The sequence below is a fragment of the Mustela nigripes genome, chromosome 14, assembly GCF_022355385.1.
Source record: "Mustela nigripes isolate SB6536 chromosome 14, MUSNIG.SB6536, whole genome shotgun sequence".
NCBI lineage: Eukaryota > Metazoa > Chordata > Mammalia > Carnivora > Mustelidae > Mustela > Mustela nigripes.
The window spans coordinates 21,493,131-21,510,196 of record NC_081570.1 but is presented as its reverse complement, the minus strand read 5'-3'; the positions used below and the strand labels follow the sequence as shown (position 1 = coordinate 21,510,196).

The following is a 17,066-nucleotide window of genomic DNA, read 5'->3' as shown; positions in this document are numbered from 1 at the left end:
CAGATCAGCAAAACCAGGTCCCAAACCCAGGCCTTTGACTTCTACTTCCATGCTTTTTTCTATAATACCACCCAAGTCAGCCTGCCCTCAATGAGGAGAAGGAGGACTGAGTAGGAAAAAGGGGGCTTCACAGCTTCCCTTGCCCATGTCATGCTGTTTCTCAGAGTCCAGGAGTTTCAGATCTTTAGCCACCTGCTGGGTGACATGAGCTACATTGAGGTAATTAATGTGAGAATAACAGAATCTACCTTATATAACTATCCTGAGGACTCACAGAGATCCAAAGGACTTCAAGATTTTTTTTCTTTTTTTTTGACACACACAGAGATCACAAGTAGGCAGAGAGAGAGGGGGAAGCAGGCTCCCCACCCAGCAGAGAGCCCAATGTGGGGCTCGATCCCAGGACGCTGGGATCATGACCTGAGCCGAAGGCAGAGGCTTTAACCGACTGAGCCACCCAGGTGCCCCTAGATCTTCTTTATTCTCGAAGTAGTACTTGAAGGCTGATGTCTTAGGTGCCCATTTACTGAGGAGGGTGACTTGGGGTCCGGTGTGGAGAGGGGTCCTGTCTCACTACCCTGGACTCACCCCCTGACTCAGGAACCTGGCGGACGGAGGCTGTGTTCAGTGAGGAAGCAGTGATCAGCATTCCAAGTGACCTCCCTCTTCAGAGTGCCGCCACCCTGAGTGTCAATCCCTGCACGGCCTACAGGATGTTGATGGACTTCGAGCAGCTGCAGCCAGGTAGGAACCCACAGGAGCTGGGAGCAGGCCGGGATCCCAGCCTGGGATGGAACCCAAATTCTGACCCCGAGACCATGGGAACTTACCAGTAAGGTTCTGAGAGGAAGATGGGCCCCTACCCAGGCTGAGTGCATGATTGTTGCTTTTGCTTTGTTAGCTTGGATCCTAGAAAACATGCTGAAACTTCATGAGGAGAACACTCCAGATAACCGCTGAAGGACCACATTCCCTGGCGCTTGGGATGAAATTCTGTCATTCAGCAAAAACATGGAGCTGTGCTAAGCTCTGGGATACAAAGCCAGACAAGATAGACACAGTGCCTGTGTTTTCAGTAAAATGCTGAACCGAGTAATTCACTCAGCATTCATAGGACACTTTCCAGTTCACATAAGAGACCTTTACGTGCATTAAACCTTCAAAGCAGTGCGGTGTCGTGGTGGAAAGCCCAGGCCCTGGGCAGAAAATCTGGGTCTGAACCCAAGCTTCCCCTCTCACAGTCAAATGACCTCTCAGATCATCAGATGTGTCACCCGTAACACGGAGAGGAAGGGTTTGTGAGGGTTAACAGAGACAATGCACACAGCACAGTAACTCCTCTACTTGACTTTTCTTCCTGTTGAGCAGTGAGGAAACTGAGGTCCAGAGAAGGAAAGTGCTATGTGAGTTCACTGGGCAAGGAGATGACAAAGCCACGTGTTCTGTTTGGGGTTCCCTAAAAGCAGAGCCTGAGACAAGGATGGAGGGTGGACGGTTGGCAGGGAAGGTGATCCCGGAAGCAGGAGTGAGGAGATGGGGCGAGCCAGGGAAGGCCGCTTACTGCTGTGGGCAAGCAGAGCTCAGTCTTGCTGAGAGGGGACCTTCCAAGACCCTCATGGAACCCACCTCACAGTTAACCTCCCATTAACAGGAGGCTGGGCTCACCCCCGTTGCTGGAGGGTCACCCTGCACACTCTGCATGTCCAGGGGCTAGAGAAATGGCCTAGTCTAGCTCTGCCATGCGCATGTCGAACCTGAAGCAGAGATGCTGGTGCATGATAGGCTTAGGTAGCCTCCGCTGCTTGAGGCTAAAAACCAGTCCCGCTCCCTGCCAAGAGAAATGCAGGTCCTCACAGCTGTGCCAGAGCGATCCTGGGAGCCTTTGGTGGAAAAAGCCAGCAGGTGACTAGGGACCTTTGCCCAAATCCTGGTGCAAGAGACGTTCATCCCCTCAGGCCACCTCTTATTTGGGCCACAGCTGGACATCAGGGCCATCTGACCCCACCTCAGGGGCCCATGGTGCATATCCCTCCACTTGCCTGCCTCTGGACAGGTGTGGCCTGGGCTAGATCAGTGTTAGTCTAAGTTGTCCTGCTGAGCCATAGTGAGAATTACAGCTTACCTTGTAATCCAGTACAAGGATATAGGTGAGTATGTACTTTGGTTCCCACAGTTTCATGGAGCAGTATTTACCCTTCTGTGTGGTGCGCTATACTCTCTTAATTCTGTAACCTGGAATTTTAACCAAAAAAAAAAAATACTACTTGCAACCCACTAGTTTGATTTTATAACCCACTAATGGGTGACAATCCATATGTTGACTCCTGGCTACAGAGAATGGGCATTCTTCCAGGAACTCCCCTGTCTATAGCCCCAGATCCCTGCATTTCAGATAACATTTCTGGGATAATAGAGCACCTTCCTGGACACATTGGCATCTGACTAATAAGAAGCATCCCAATTGGTGTTCCCAGGACTCCTGTCTTACGGGGAATAAACGGAGGTCATGACCTGTCCCATGTTTCAGTCAGTTATAGTCCGTGAGGGAGCTGGGAGTCACTCCAGGTCCATGTCATGTCAGAACCCACGTTTTCTCTGCCTCCCCCATTGGCAAATTCCAAAGCCAGGCCTGGCCTTTGACCACAGATGACCTAAAGGACCCCACTTCCGGGGCTGCAGGTTTTTCCAGCACAGCTCTAAACCCATTTCAAGGCGCTGTGCCTATACTTAGCAGCACAAAGGGGAAATAAAGTGTGGCCGTGCCCTCAGGAAGCTGCAGGCCGCAGGCTCTTGCCAAAAATGGACCTATCCACAACCAAGTATGAGATAGAGCACACCACCTGCGGAGCACTGGGGAAACACACCCAGGGAAGATGGGAAAGAAGCCACGCCTGAGCTGTGCTTCAAAGGGTACGTGGGATTTCAAAATGAAGGAAGAGAGAAAGAAGGAAGCATTACAAACCATAGAAATAACCTAAGCAGAGATTTGAGAATATAAAATCAGAAGGCTGATGATCAACATGAAGTCCTTTACACAGTGGGGTCTAAATTGTGTATAGTATGGGCTCCGAGGTGCCAAGTCTTGGGAGGCACCATGGGTGTTATGGAATTTTGGGGGGCATTGGGAGAAGAGTAAGCAACACTCCAAGGTCTGAGAAGGATCAGCAGCCAGGTCCTGGGTCATTTCGAGCCTGAAGACTCCCCTCTCTTGCCCTACAATAGGATCCCAGGCAGGAAACCCTTGACCAGTTACAGGTCTCTGGGGCTTGACTTGGGTCTCTTCCTGGCCCCACAGGAGACTGTGTCATCCAGAATGCATCCAACAGTGGAGTGGGGCAAGCAGTCATCCAGATCGCCGCAGCCCTGGGCCTGAGGACCATCAATGTGGTCCGAGACAGGTGTGTGGGGAGACCTGATCCCAGGGCAAGCTAGTGGCCCTTCCTCCCAAACTCCCACCCTGCCCCGTATCCCTGCAGATGCCCCTGTCTCCACTAGAGGGCACCCGTGCATAAGCAGTCCTCCTCTGCAGCAGACAGGGACTGCTGACAGGTCAGCCATGGGAAAGGAGGCCCAGGGGGCCTCTGGCTGTCCGATGAGCCACGTCCTAAATGTAAAGGAAGAGCAGGAAGGAGGTGGAGCCCACCCTTGCCGAAGACTTTTTCTTCTTCTTTTTTTTTTTTTTTTAAGATTTATTTATTTATTTATTTGACAGAGAGATCACAAGTAAACAGAGAGGCAGGCAGAGAGAGAGAGAGAGAGAGAAGCAGGCAGAGAGCCCGACGCAGGACTCGATCCCAGGACCCCGAGATCATGACCTGAGCAGAAGGCAACGGCTTAACCCACTGAACCACCCAGGCACCCTTGCCAAAGACTTTTTGAGACTCTTGAGATAACCCATGATCTCACACCCACAGTTTGGGAATCCCTGAAACTGTGTTCTTGCTACTGTGAACTAACCCAGGGCCCTTTCTCCCCTTGCATCTGTGTGGCACTTTGAACTTCTCTAACCAGGGATGTGAAGGAGATGGGACAGGATTGTCATCTCTGTTTTATGGTGAGGAACAAGTTCCAGAGAAAGGAAGACATAGCTAGTCAGTAACAGACTGTTCGCTCCCTGGCTCGAGCTCTTTCCACCATAGCATCCAGTTGTCTTAAGCCTCGCTGTCTCCTGCAAGTCCAGTCTTAGGAGGAGAACTGACACTCACTTGCCCTCTCTGTCCCCTCACTTGTGTTAACAAAAACTACTGTTTGCCTTGGCCAAAGAGGTCCAGAGCCACTCCTGGGCTAGAGTATGTTTGCACAACACACTGAAGAGCCCCCTTGAAAAGCGTTGGGGAAGGGAAATGAAGTTTGTTGTTATGGTAGACAAAGTCAGGATGTGAAATGACTTCTCCCTGGGCCAGACTGTTTCTCACACCTTTGAGCTGACAAGGGCTATAGGAATCACCCCAAAATACCAGTGAGGGAACCGAGGCGTGGAGGTGTTGGGGTGTGATGAAATCAGGTAGCCAGTCCCTACAGAAGGCCTGGCTTACACACAACCCCAGCTTCCCACAAAGAAATTCATGTTCTCACAGCCATGGCAGAGGGGTCCTACAAGCTTAGGGTAAAGAAAGCCAGCAGGTGTAACCCAAGGGCCATGGATTGTGTTTGGTTTCCAGACCTGACTTCCAAAAGCTGACTGACAGACTGAAGAGTCTGGGGGCCGAGCATGTTCTCACAGAAGAGGAGCTAAGGAAGCCTGAGATGAAAAACTTCTTTAAGGTACCTAGGATGAGGGGCATTGTGCCTTCATTCCATGCTCATCTCCCTGGGGAAGACAGATCTGCTAGAAAGGCTGGGACTGGCCCCTGTTGCTCCTCTCCAAATTCTCCCTTAGTCTCTTTGTGGAAGGGGAAAGCACATTCCCTCAACCAGGGGACAGCACTCATTAAGGGCTCCTGGTGCTGTGAGGGAGGCAGGAGAGACAAAGTTCAAGAAACCCTGGATGGTGTGTAGGTTTGAATATTTGTAGCGCATCCCCTCAGCCCTCACAACCAGCATGAATCTCCGAGCTGGGGGAGGATGTGGGGAACCTGAGGCACAGGGCAGGAAGAGAAAGGAAAGCATTTCTAGGTGAGAAAACCAAGACTCAAAAGAGATCAATGGGCACCAAGGGCAGACAGTTACAGGTGGTGGGGTCAGGGCTCTCTGAACTCACAGCTTCTTAACCTTCCAGAACCTCCATCCCCCAGCACACCCAATAAGTGATGAGACTGTATCTCAGCCTCCTCCCTCTGAACTCTGGAGTGACCAAACACACTCTCTTGAGAACACATGCCTCTTAAGGTTTCTAAAGCCCGAGTTGAACTAAGTTGTAAGTGCACACGCAGAGAAGAGGCACACTCGGGGGACCTGAAGTCCTTCAGAAAGGAATTTAGACACCCTCCATCTGTTCTTTCCCAGAGATGAGTTCTGGACGAAATTCCAAAACAGATAATAGGATTAAATTGATAAAGCAAAGGTCCTCCTTGGACCCAGTTTGAAGGCACAGACACCCCATTTTCCTCGCTCCCTCCCTCTGACACATGGCCGGGGGCAGGGTGGGGGGGAGCTGTTGGTAGCCAGCTTCCGACCCCACATGTACAGAGCTGCTCCCTCACTGCAGGTTTCTTATTTTCCAGGACATGCCCCCGCCGCGGCTTGCTCTCAACTGTGTTGGTGGGAAAAGCTCCACAGAACTGCTGCGACACTTAGCGTAAGTCCCTCACCCCTGCAGGTCCGGTTGGCCAGCGCTGTCCATGCCTTTAGCAGGGAGGACGGTCAGGGGACCAAGTCCCAGTAGCCAAAGCCAGCCAAGGCCAAGTCAGCATAACCCTGAGCAGGAAACTGGGACCACAGTCCTGTCCTAGTCAACCAGGCACTTCCTTTCTCAGCCTCCCAACATTATAGATCACCGAGACACCTGCCCATTTTGTTTCTCAAAGGATCCGGAAGATGGCTAAGCTTTCTGTGAGAGGGAAATGGTTACTGATTCATAACCTAGGGGCCTCTTAAAAAGTCACTAAGTCCTAGCTTGTTAACTTTTAAGTTTTTTATTAGATTCTCATTTTAGAAGTAAAAGTATGCTCTGACAAAGCATTTTGAAAGCATGTAAAGGTACAAAGGATGGGCCACCTGGCTGTCTCAGTTAGTTGAGCATCCAACTCTTGATCTCAAGGTTGTAAGTTCAAGCCCCATGTGGAGATTACTTAAAAAATAAAATCTTAAAAAAAAAAAATTACAAAGGAAATATTAAGCACGAAAGTTACCTATCATACCACAACCAAGGGGGAATAAGCCTTGTTGACAATATTAACAGTGCACGTCCTTCCCTTGTTTTTTCTGTTAACATGAACTTCTTGAGCTGAGGAGTGCCTGAAAGGATACATTCCAACTAAAACAGAAATCCCCTCAACAATATTAGTGGACACCTACTTGCTAACAGTCACTAGTGAGGGGGTACAGAGATGGCTAAGACACTGAGGGAACTCTCTAGAATTCACAGGCTAGATGGGAAGATGCATCATGTGGCCAGAGAGCTGTGAGAGCCATCGCTGAGCATTTGCCTGTGCACCAGACTGTGCAGAGGACTTGATTTACCCCCCCCCACTCAAGTGAGGGGTCCTATTCCATCCCATTTACACATGGACCCAAAAGGTTAATTACCTCCCCCAAGCGCTGGGAAGTGGGAGGGCCAGGCTTAACCCCAAGCTACTGTGACTCCTGAACACAACCCTTCCTCCCAAGTCCGGGGTTAGGGGAAGGGGAGTGGGGGATGGAATATAAACCCTTTCTGTCTCAGAAGGTTAGTCCAAGAACACAAAGAAGAAGCACAAATCGCTCCAAAGGTGGCGGGGGTGGGGGGGCTTCAGTTTTCTCACTGCAAAGCCAGAGTGATAACAGTGCCCCCCTGGGGCTATGGGGGGGTCTTCACAGAGCCAGTGCACATGGAAATACTCATACCTGTGCCCCGCACCCAGAAAACGCTCAATGAACATTGCAGGGTGGGTGGGGGGAGCCCGTGATCCCCACCTAGGAGCTACTTTCTGGAACAGGTGTCAGCTGAAGGGAACTTAAGACCAAACTACCCACCAGCCTCCCGGACAAAGAATCACCTACCTCACACAGCAGCTTCTTCCATTCTGTAGTTTGCGAAGCACCCCCCTGGCCTTCCATTGTCCTTGGTCAACAAACTCCTAAAAGAGCCAGGGAGTGGGGAGGGAACACAGGTTAAGATGAGCACAGGAAGTACTAGCTTACTTGTTTTTGAAAAACTATTTGAGCCTCTCCCGTTTGACTGCTGGGGTGCGTGTGGGTGTCAGCAGGTCCTGACCAGGCCCCTCCTGCAGCGAAGGGCCAGTCACCCACTGTCCTCTGCCCCACTGACACCATTCCTTACATGTACGGCCACCTCATCTCACAACTCCTTCAAGTCAGTGTGGACAGGTGACGAGCAGAGGTCTGCACCGATGTCTGTGCATGGCCCAAGGCTGCACATGAAGGAGTGGAAGGAAGCCAGGACTAAACTTGGGCTTTTCTCAGCAGAGCACACTTCTCTGCAACAATTCATCCAAGCGCAACTGGGTGGTTAGATCAATGGGTTCCCAGCTCTGGCTCAACATCCATGTCGCCTGGTGGGGTTGTTTGTCACTTGGCTTGAGCAGGGATCCTTGCTTCCTGATTCCTTAGGTCTGAGTGGGAACTCAAGTCTACAGTTTTTGAAACCTTCCCAAGGGTTCTGAGAGCAAGGTTCAAGGACCAGGGTTGGAATAGAAGTGTTCTGGCAGCTTTGAGAAGGGCCCTGTCTCTGCCTGTACCCACTCTGTTCTCTCTGGACTCTTCAGGCCTGGGGGAACCATGGTGACCTACGGGGGAATGGCCAAGCAGCCCGTCATAGCCTCTGTGGTAAGCTGGTGGGGGAGGCAGACGTGGACACAGGCCTGGACCCCACAGTTGTCCAGACCCACAGAAGCCCTTGTCCATGGAGGGGGTTTATACCTCCAGCAGAGCCTGAAATGCTGGCCCTCAGAGCCCCAGCTCGTCCCTCTTATGTCCACAGAGCCAGCTCATTTTTAAGGATCTCAAACTTCGAGGCTTTTGGTTGTCCCAGTGGAAGCAGGACCACAGTCCAGGTGAGTGGATGATGGCCCTATCGCCAGGGGCCACACAAGAGGGCAGTGCCTGCTGTAGAAGTGACCCGCCATACTCAGGCCTGGAGAGGTAATGGGCTCCTGCGCCTTGGCGGGCTGAAGGAAAATAGCCTCTAGCCATAGCAGCAGTCAGCCAATAGGTGGCAGCAGTGAGCAAGGCACACACTGTCCCCATCCTGAGCAGATGCCCCTGGGGAAGACAGCCATGTACAGAGAACAAATTCTGGAGCCAGTCTGCCTGGGTTCAAATCCTGCTCCCGCCATCACTGGGAATAGGCTTACCCAGGCTAGCCGTGGGACCTGGACAAGTTACTTGACTTCTGTCTCAGTTGAAATATCACAGTTGTCTAGATACTGTTGGCCATTGATTGAGGAGAAAACTGAGGTTCAAAGTGGTTAGATAGCTTGCCCAGTCTCCCCATGTAGGGAGTGGTACAGCCACAATGTAAACTCATCTCTTTGACTCCAGAACCTGAGCCAGTCCACCAGCCTTCCTCTCCTGGAGGACTGGTGGTCCAGAGTGTGACACCACCCCCACCACCCCTCAATGCTGAGACTGAAGAATCACGTGGAGTTGTCCAAGTGAAGGGGAGGAACATGGTGGCATCAATGGCATGTTTCAGGCCAGAAACGTAGCCTATGCAAAAGCCCATCATAGAGAGTGGGGGCCTAGACAGATAGGTTGTGACCTGATTATGAGAAGCCTTACAACCCTTCCTAAGGAGCTCAGACTCTATCTTAAAGGCAAGTGAAGAGCCACCAAAGCGGTCTCAACAGGGGACATGATTAGATTTGAATGTTGCATGAAGTGATGTCTGTGAAAAACCACTTCCCAGCTGAGGCCTTCACTTCTCATCTTCCTGGATCATAGAGGGGTGCAGGCCCTGGGAGGCGATGCTGGGGACCTCAACTTGGGGGATTCTAAGGGAGTCCTGGGTTCTCAGAGAAAGCTGCCTTCCCTGAGCAAAACTCATCAGTTCCACATCAGCTGGCATGCCAGGCACACCCATGCCCCCGCCAGCCCTCAACCCTCCACCTCCCTTCCCTGTGCCTCTTCTAGCTGCCCTGCCTCAGTACTCCTGCCCCTCCCACTCTTCAGGACTCTCGGTTACACCCTAGTCAGGTTCTGTGGCTCAGAGCCCTCATCGCCACTGCTCTGCCCTCCCACCAGCTCCTGGGGCCATTCACCACGCTCCTCTGTCCTACCCCGCCAGGAACCAGGCTGCCTGCACAACCTCCCTACCCTTGGTCAAGCCTGGGCTCTTGAGGCTTTCCTGGAGTTTAGCGCCAGCTCCTGCCACCAGGGGTGGCCCATGGTGTGTCTTGCTGTGCCCTGCCACCACACCCCATCTGACTTCCTCAACTTCCCACAGCCCAGTTCAAGGAGCTGATTCTCACGCTGTGCGGTCTCATCAGCCGAGGCCAGCTCACAGCCCCTGCCTGCTCCGAGGTCCCACTGCAGGACTACCAGCGTGCCTTGGAAGCCTCGATGCAGCCCTTCGTGTCTTCAAAGCAGATTCTCACCATGTGCTAATCGCAGAGGAGCCAGAGCGAGGTGGGAGAGGAGACAGATCAGCCGGACTGGTTTCTGGCGCCTCGGTTTCTGGCCCCCTCAGCCTTCCACAGGCTGTCCTCTCTTCCAACTGGGAGGGTTGTGCAGCCAGCCAAGGCTTGCCCCAGGGCCAGCCCCAGGGTGTCTAATAAAGTGAACTTCCGAAAAACAAACACATACAAACCCATAGAAGTCATCCCTGTCAGGAAGGACCCTCATTGTGCACCTGCTAAGAAGCCCCCTTGCCTGTCCTCCACTTGTCCCCCAGCGATGATTTCCTGACCACCTGGAAACAAAGTATGGGTGGGCACTGGCAGGTACAAAAGCCAGTAGGACACAGGCTCCACCCTCAGGCTCTCTGCAGAGGAGCAAAAAGGAACATGTGACTCACTCTGGGTGGTGTGTGGCTCAGTCTGGGGCAGGAGGAGGATCTACACGGGAGAGAGAATGTCAGGCTGAGGAGCCAAGGAGGTGGGCACTCAGGTCGCCGGACCAAGCTACGGGATGCCTGTTCTAACTGGGGACATGGTTGTTACACCAGTGCTTCTCAGCCCCAAGTCATTTCACCCCCAGGGGATGTTTGACAGTGTCTGGAGACATTTTTAGTCATCACTGAGAGGATGTTATTGGCATCTAGAGGGTAGAGGTGAGTGATGCTGCTCAGACATTTTGTGGTGCACAAAACAGCCTTCCCCAACAGAGAATTACCCAGCCCAGAATGTCCCTGATGCCGCGGCTGAGAAACCCAGCATTAAACTAAGATTCCTACAACAACTACTGTGCGGATTCGTATGCTAAGCATGTGGGTGAAACGCTGAGACCATCACTGATCAGGGTCTTGTCCTAGGCCTGTGGTCAGGGGAGTCTTCCTGACATGAAGCTTGAAAGTTGGCTCTGAAAATGAGTAGCTTTATTCAAAGAGAAGAGTTTGACATTATGTAACTTTCCATGTTTGCCTTATGATCCACTCATTCAGAGCAAAAAACTAGAAACTTTGGAATGTATTTACTGGATACTTAGTATGTGCCTTAGGCTAGGGGTGCTGGTGGTGGGGGAGAGGGGACTGGCCCTCTAGTTGCTTAGCCCAGAGCAGGGGACAGACCTTCCCAGTATATAATGAGGCCACTGACTTGGGTATTCAGAGGGCAGTGGGGACACAGCAGCTCTGCCTGGAGGGTTGAAGGAAGGCTTCATGGAGGAGGTGTCATCCACAGTAAATCTTAAAGGCCAAGCAGGAAAATATACCAAGCGAAACCAAGGGCACATATGAGATTTTGGAGGGCTGGGAGCCTGGCTCTGCCCCCTGAGACAGAAGAGTGTGAGGACTAAGGTGGGAACTGTGAATAGAGGTCAAAGCAAGAATGTTCGAGAAGTCAGCACTTACCCTCCAGAGCAGGGGAGACACAAAGGGATTTTCAGCAAGAGTGATGTGGGAAAATTGGCTCTGAAGGCCAGAGTATGCTCAGGCTTAGTTGCATGCAAACACATAGACAGGCCCCCAGCATAATACTCTTGCCTTTGGGAGCACCTTCTGGGTCCTCTGGAGAAAAGGACTCCTCTTCAGCCCAGGGTTGGGGAAGGTCCGCAGGTGTCCTCTGGATAAGAGTTGCTACCTTGTGCAACTAGGCTTGGGATCAGCCCCAACCTGCCCAGGTCTCTCCTGTCCCCTGTCCTCTAACCTTGAGGTTAGTGGGACACCTGACTGTATAGATGGTCAACATGGGCAAGTGCAAAAAGCCTGAGAGGGTGGAAGAGGCTGCTCAAAGTCTACAGGAGTGAACGGTTCAGATTCAGTTCTTCGGGGTGAGTCCACAATGTTGGGCTTAGGGGAACCGATGAGCCTGCAGCCATGGGGAGGGAGCAGCCCCTGGTACAGACTCAGAGGAGGTAGACAGGAAGGAGGAAGATTCCTAACATCATGGTTAGAGACCCCATGGAGGGATGTGCAAGATGTCCTGAGAATGTAGCTCTAGGAGTCTGGAGATGACATCTGGGCTGTGCTTTAAAGGATGATTATAGTTTTCTCAGGCAGAGAAAGGAGACAAGCATAAACCAAGGGACCAGATTAAGCTAAGTTATAGAAGCACGACGTTTATGTTAGAATCTTCTCATTTCCCCCCAAATATCCATTCTCTTCCTGAGGATGCCAACAACTTTTAGGTCGGCACATGGTGGCTGGAATAAACGGGTTTCTTGCCTTCCTTACAGCAGACAGGTCTGTCACTTGTCATGCAAACAGAATTGGTAGGTGTCAGTTTATTAAGAACCTCTTTAAAATATAGCTGGCATCCATCCTGTACCTCTATCTTCCCTTTCTGCCTTCCCCCTGGCTGGGACATAGGCCTGATTCTGAGAATTTGCGCAACCATCTTTGACCATGTTAAGAATGGGTCAGTGACAAGATCCAAGAAGCCTGGGTCCCCCGTACCCAGAAGTCCTAACTGGCCACCTCAGGATTTGTTTTACATAAGAAACAAGCTTCTGTGTTATTTAGGTCCCTAGTATTGGGGCTTTCTCTGAACTTGATTATAACTGATCTGTATTCTCTGGTCTAATTTATGTTGAAATCATTCATGCTGAAGCTGAAAGAGTGAATGGTGGCAGTTTATGATTCCCCACTAAGGAATTTGAATTTTATCCTATTGGCCGTAGGAAACAAAAGATTTCTGAGCCAGAAAATGAGAACTCTGCTTTGGGGGAAAAAAAAAATTCCTCTGGCAGCAGGTTAGGGGACAGTTGGGAGAAGGGAGACACTAAAAGAAGAGAACATCAGAAACTCCCAGGCTTCTGAATTTCAAATAAGGAAAATCCCCTGAAACTTCAAAGACCAGCATGGGGATTACCAACATTTCAGAGGCCAGCACAGAGAGGAGACGGTGACAAGACCGTAGGAAGAATCAAACTTCAGATGGATCATCTCTTGCACACTTTCCACAAGTACGGAGGCTATTTTTCATTTTCAGGACGAATAATTTCTCTATGGAGTGGGGACAGCTCTTTGGGCCCACTAAGTAAAATCCTTCTTAAATGGCTGGAGGAGGAACCCTGGGCTCCAGGGGACTGAAAGAAGACCAACAGGCATTACCTCCTAAACCAAAGCTGGGGCACACCTGATGCCTGGAGGCTTCATGACTCTGACTCTGGCGCTCCCTGCTTGGTGTCTTCTGGGAGCTTCCACCCTGCAACTACCTACAGCCACTGCCATAATACTGATGACTGCTTTGTGTCTTGGGAGATGAGATAAATAAGCCTGCTTTCCTCAGGGAAAGACTTGAAGCCCGGAAGAAGGTTCTTGAATTCATCTGTGTGGAGCAGGCGGGCCTGTCCTTGCGCCTGGAAGCTCTTGGCTGCATCTACCAGCCTCATACTTGTTGGTAGGCACCTTGCCCTGGGGAGGACACTGGGCCCAGCCAGAGCAGCTGGGAATGGTAAAGAAGACAGACATTTGCAGGCAGGAAAATCCTGGGAAGACAGCAGAGCTGACCTAAAAGGTAAGGAGACATTTGCACTCCCTGAAAGAAAAACAAGCTCTCCCTATACCCCTAACCCTTTGTAGTGTTTAAGCCCTTTAACGTGATCTCCATTTGATTTTTACAACTTCCTTGTATCATTGAGATTTTAATTAATATCATAACTTTACAGAAGAGGAAGACACCAAGAGAGGCGAAGTGAGTTGCTCAAGGTCACACAGCAGGCAGCAGATCTCGCGCCAGAAGCCAGCTCCCCTGACCCTGTCTGGTCACCATACCAGTCAATCCTGACTTTTTCTTTTTTTCTTTGGCCCCACAATTGGCCCTGTGCTCCCTCTTTTCTCTGGACTCCTTGATTTTGTACAATGATAATTAGCATGTCAATCAGAAGACAGTTCAAATTTCCCTGAGTCTGTGTCTCATGGGGAGGCAGGAAAAAGGAGAATCAGGTGGCCACTGAAGTCATTCAGGTAAGAGATCATTTGTTGATTCACTTAATAAACATATTGAACACCCACTATGTGAAAAGCACTGTTAATAGATGTTAGGGATACAGTAGGAGACAAAAAAACACAGCCCCTGATGCCAGGGAGCTTATATTCTAGTAGAAGAGAAAGACCATGAACAAAAAGAAATAAGGCAATAACAGAGTGTGGTAGATGCTGTGAAGAAAAAAATACAGTGATATCATATTGACAGGATACTTGACATAAAGAGGGCAAGGAAGGTCTGAGGCCTGAGAAGGGGCCAATCATATTGCAGACAGAGGGAAAAGCACAACTTTTTAGCTGTGATGTATGAACAATATGACGAGACCTGCACTCACTTAGGAAGTGGGAGTGAAGTGGATGGATTCGGCAACATTTAGAAGGAAGGACCGACTAGATGAGGCGGTTGAAGGTTGAACTTCAGCACTTTGCCTGATGGAAGGTGCCACTCCCTAAATTAGGAAACTCCGGAGGAGGAGCAGGATTTAGAGACAGGCATTTTCCCTGTATGGGGCTTTCATTCCCATCTGTATAACAGATGTAGTCTGATCACAGACTACGTGACACAGACACAGACTACATGAGAACCAAGGTTAAAACCAGTTAAGAATATCATGATCCTCATACTACTAAATTCCAAATGAATCAAAGATTGCAATATAAAAAAAGTAAGTCCTAAAAATAACAATAAGCCATGGGAGGTGTTTTTCTTTTTAAATCTCAAAGTGAGAAAAACTACAACACAAAATCCAGAACCAAAGAAAAATAAAGGGTAGATAAATTTGACCCCATAAATATCTTACGTTTTTGCATAGCAGAAAACATTCTGGGAAAAGTCAAAAGTCAACAAACTGGGAAAAAATACTACTCATCTAACAACTGATTTCGCTAATATATAGGGAGTTCCTATGAATCAGTAAAAAAATGGGCAAAGGGGGAGTCTGGGTGGCTCAGTCAGTTAAATATCTGACTCTTGGTTCCAGCTCAGGTCGTGATCTCAGGTAGTGAGATTGAGCTGAGCCCTACATTGGGCTCCTAACTCTGAGAGAAGTCTGCTTGAGATTCTCTGCCTCTGCCCCCACTACCCCCACCCCCATTCGATTTTGCATTCTCTCTCTCTCAAATAAATCTATATAAGGGGGAGGATGGCTCCTGGGTCACTCAGTAAGTTGAGTGGCTGACTGTGGATTTCGGCTCAGGGTCCTGGGATCAATCCCAGGCTCAGCGGAGAGTCTGCTTGAGAATTCTCTCTCCCTCTCCATGCCTGCCTTATGCGTGCTCTCTATAAATAAATATTTTTAAAAATTAACAGCAACAACAAAAAACAAGCAAAGGATCTAAGCAGACACAGAAAGTATAAGCATCTCTTAAACAAATGAATTGAGTCTCACTCCACTCAAGATAAATACAAACTAAACTACCCCAAGATAGCATTTTTCAGCTATTAGATTGACTAAGATCATAAAATTTGATAACACGGTGTTGTTGATGAGATAGAGAAACAGGTACTTATGGAGAATTGAGCAATATCTGTCCAAACTATACTTGCCCACACCCTTTATCCCAACTATCTTCTAGGAATAGATACTACATATATGTATATACAAAGTTACTCATTGCAGCAGTTAAAACAAATGGTTTGAACCTACCTCAGTATCCTTCAGTAGGGCACTGAGTAAATAAATCACTGTGTATAACGCCATTTCATAAGCCATAAAATAATCCTGAGGAAGCTTCTTTTGTACTGATGGAATGACTTTCAAAATAATAGTAAGCACGAAACTGTACATATAGCACACCCCTATTGCTTTGTGTAAAATACCTCCCAAAGGGCATTTAAGAAACTGATTATGTTGTTTGCCTCTGGGAAGGGAAACGAGATGGCCAGAGGACGGAGATGGGAAGACTTTCCACTGTATCATTTGAAACAGTTAATGAATTGTCCTTTCAAAATGTAATTTTAAGGGGCACCTGAGTGGCTCAGTCGGTTAAGACTCTGCCTTCTGCTTAGGTTATGATCTCAGGGCCATGGACAGAGCCCTGCCTTGGGCTCCCTGCTCAGCGGGAAGACTGTTTCCTCCCTCTACTCCTTAACCCGCCTGTGCTTCCTCTTTCTCTCATATTTTTTAAATGAAGTAAATATATATATATATATATATACCAATATTTGAGTTCCTATCTCGGTCCAGATACTGTTCCAGGCAGTATATTCTTCCATATATACTACCCCAGTTAGTTATCCATTTAGTCCATTGAAATGGGATAAATCATTCTAATTTTACAATAGAAAATAAACTGGCCAAGTAATTATCAAGCCCAATCTAGCTTCAAAACTCCAGCCTTCCCCACCTTCCACACTGCTTCTATTGAAACAACCTGTCCTATTTTTTAAAAAATATTGGTATTTATTGGACACTTGCAATGTGCTCGGAACAGTAAGTGCTTGACGTATCTAGTCTCATATATAATTCTCCAGTTGGCTCTGGAAGGTTGGAATTTCTATCCCTCTTATACAGAGAAGACAATTGGGGCTTAGAGAGCTGGCGCGTAACGGGTCCAAGGTCACGGATACAAAGACGGTTGGAAGCCAGACTTAACTCCAAAGCTGCTCAGAAGTCGAAACCACTCCCGGTTCAAAGGACAAAAGCAGAAACGCTCGCTGGGCCGGGACAGTTGCAGGCACTTCCGGGGGGAGGAGCGAAGCCACCCGGCTGCGAATGCGACGCAGGCCCAAACACAGCGAACTCGCGAGAGGACGTGCGGAGAGGGGGAGGAGGGGAGGACTGCCCCGCGCCGCAAGCACCGCCTGTCGGTCACCTGGCCCCGCCCCACGCCGGCGCGCCCCTGGGCAAACCCCGCCCCCACTCCTGGCCGGGCGGGAAGCGAACGCGCGCTCCCTCCCGTTACCCTCCGCCTGCGGGGAGGGCGGGGAAGGCGGGAGGCGCGCGCTCGCGTGCTGCGTGCTCGCGTACGTCGCTGGGGCTCGCCTGCGTCCGTCCCGCCGCTCGCCCGTTGCCGCCGCCGCCGTCGCCGCGCTCTCGCTTCGCCGGCCGCCGCCTAAGGGGGCTGGGGCCGGGCCAAGCTGCCGCCGCTGTTGCCGGGATGCCGCGGGTGTACATCGGCCGCCTGAGTTACCAGGCCCGAGAGCGCGATGTGGAGCGCTTCTTTAAGGGCTACGGGAAGATCCTGGAGGTGGATCTGAAGAACGGGTGAGGAGGGCAGAAGAGGGGTCGGCCGGGTGGGGACAGGGCCCCAGCGGTGGTGGGGAGGCCGCGGGAACGGGAGAGGGACGCCTGCCCGGCGCGGAGCTGCTACTGGCCTGCTCAGGCTCCGCCATAGTCGCGGCGCCTCGGGGGCGCGGGTAGGCCCTGGTTCCCACTGCGCC

General features: G+C 50.4%; 2 protein-coding genes and 1 long non-coding RNA gene across 5 annotated transcripts in view; 2 read left to right on the top strand and 1 right to left on the bottom strand.

The window, feature by feature from the left end:
- MECR (mitochondrial trans-2-enoyl-CoA reductase) overlaps positions 1-10,497 on the top strand; it is a 30,435-nt gene extending 19,938 nt beyond the window's left edge. For all 3 annotated transcript variants that reach the window (XM_059376933.1, XM_059376932.1, XM_059376934.1), the window contains 7 exons: positions 601-744; positions 3,296-3,398; positions 4,662-4,764; positions 5,664-5,737; positions 7,866-7,926; positions 8,081-8,153; positions 9,545-10,497. In XM_059376933.1, the coding sequence (XP_059232916.1) occupies positions 601-744; positions 3,296-3,398; positions 4,662-4,764; positions 5,664-5,737; positions 7,866-7,926; positions 8,081-8,153; positions 9,545-9,705 (719 nt within the window). In that variant the 3' untranslated portion in view covers positions 9,706-10,497. The remainder of the gene's footprint in view (positions 1-600; positions 745-3,295; positions 3,399-4,661; positions 4,765-5,663; positions 5,738-7,865; positions 7,927-8,080; positions 8,154-9,544) is intronic.
- Positions 2,141-16,727, bottom strand: LOC132001945 (uncharacterized). The gene is made up of 3 exons (XR_009399728.1): positions 16,654-16,727; positions 7,141-7,217; positions 2,141-2,232 (listed from the first exon to the last, which is right to left on the bottom strand). It is a non-coding gene; the product is annotated as an uncharacterized LOC132001945 (long non-coding RNA).
- Positions 16,686-17,066, top strand: part of SRSF4 (serine and arginine rich splicing factor 4) — a 27,407-nt gene continuing 27,026 nt past the window's right edge. Inside the window, exon 1 of the mRNA XM_059376931.1 lies at positions 16,686-16,890. Within this exon, the coding sequence (XP_059232914.1) occupies positions 16,784-16,890 (107 nt within the window). The 5' untranslated portion in view covers positions 16,686-16,783. The remainder of the gene's footprint in view (positions 16,891-17,066) is intronic.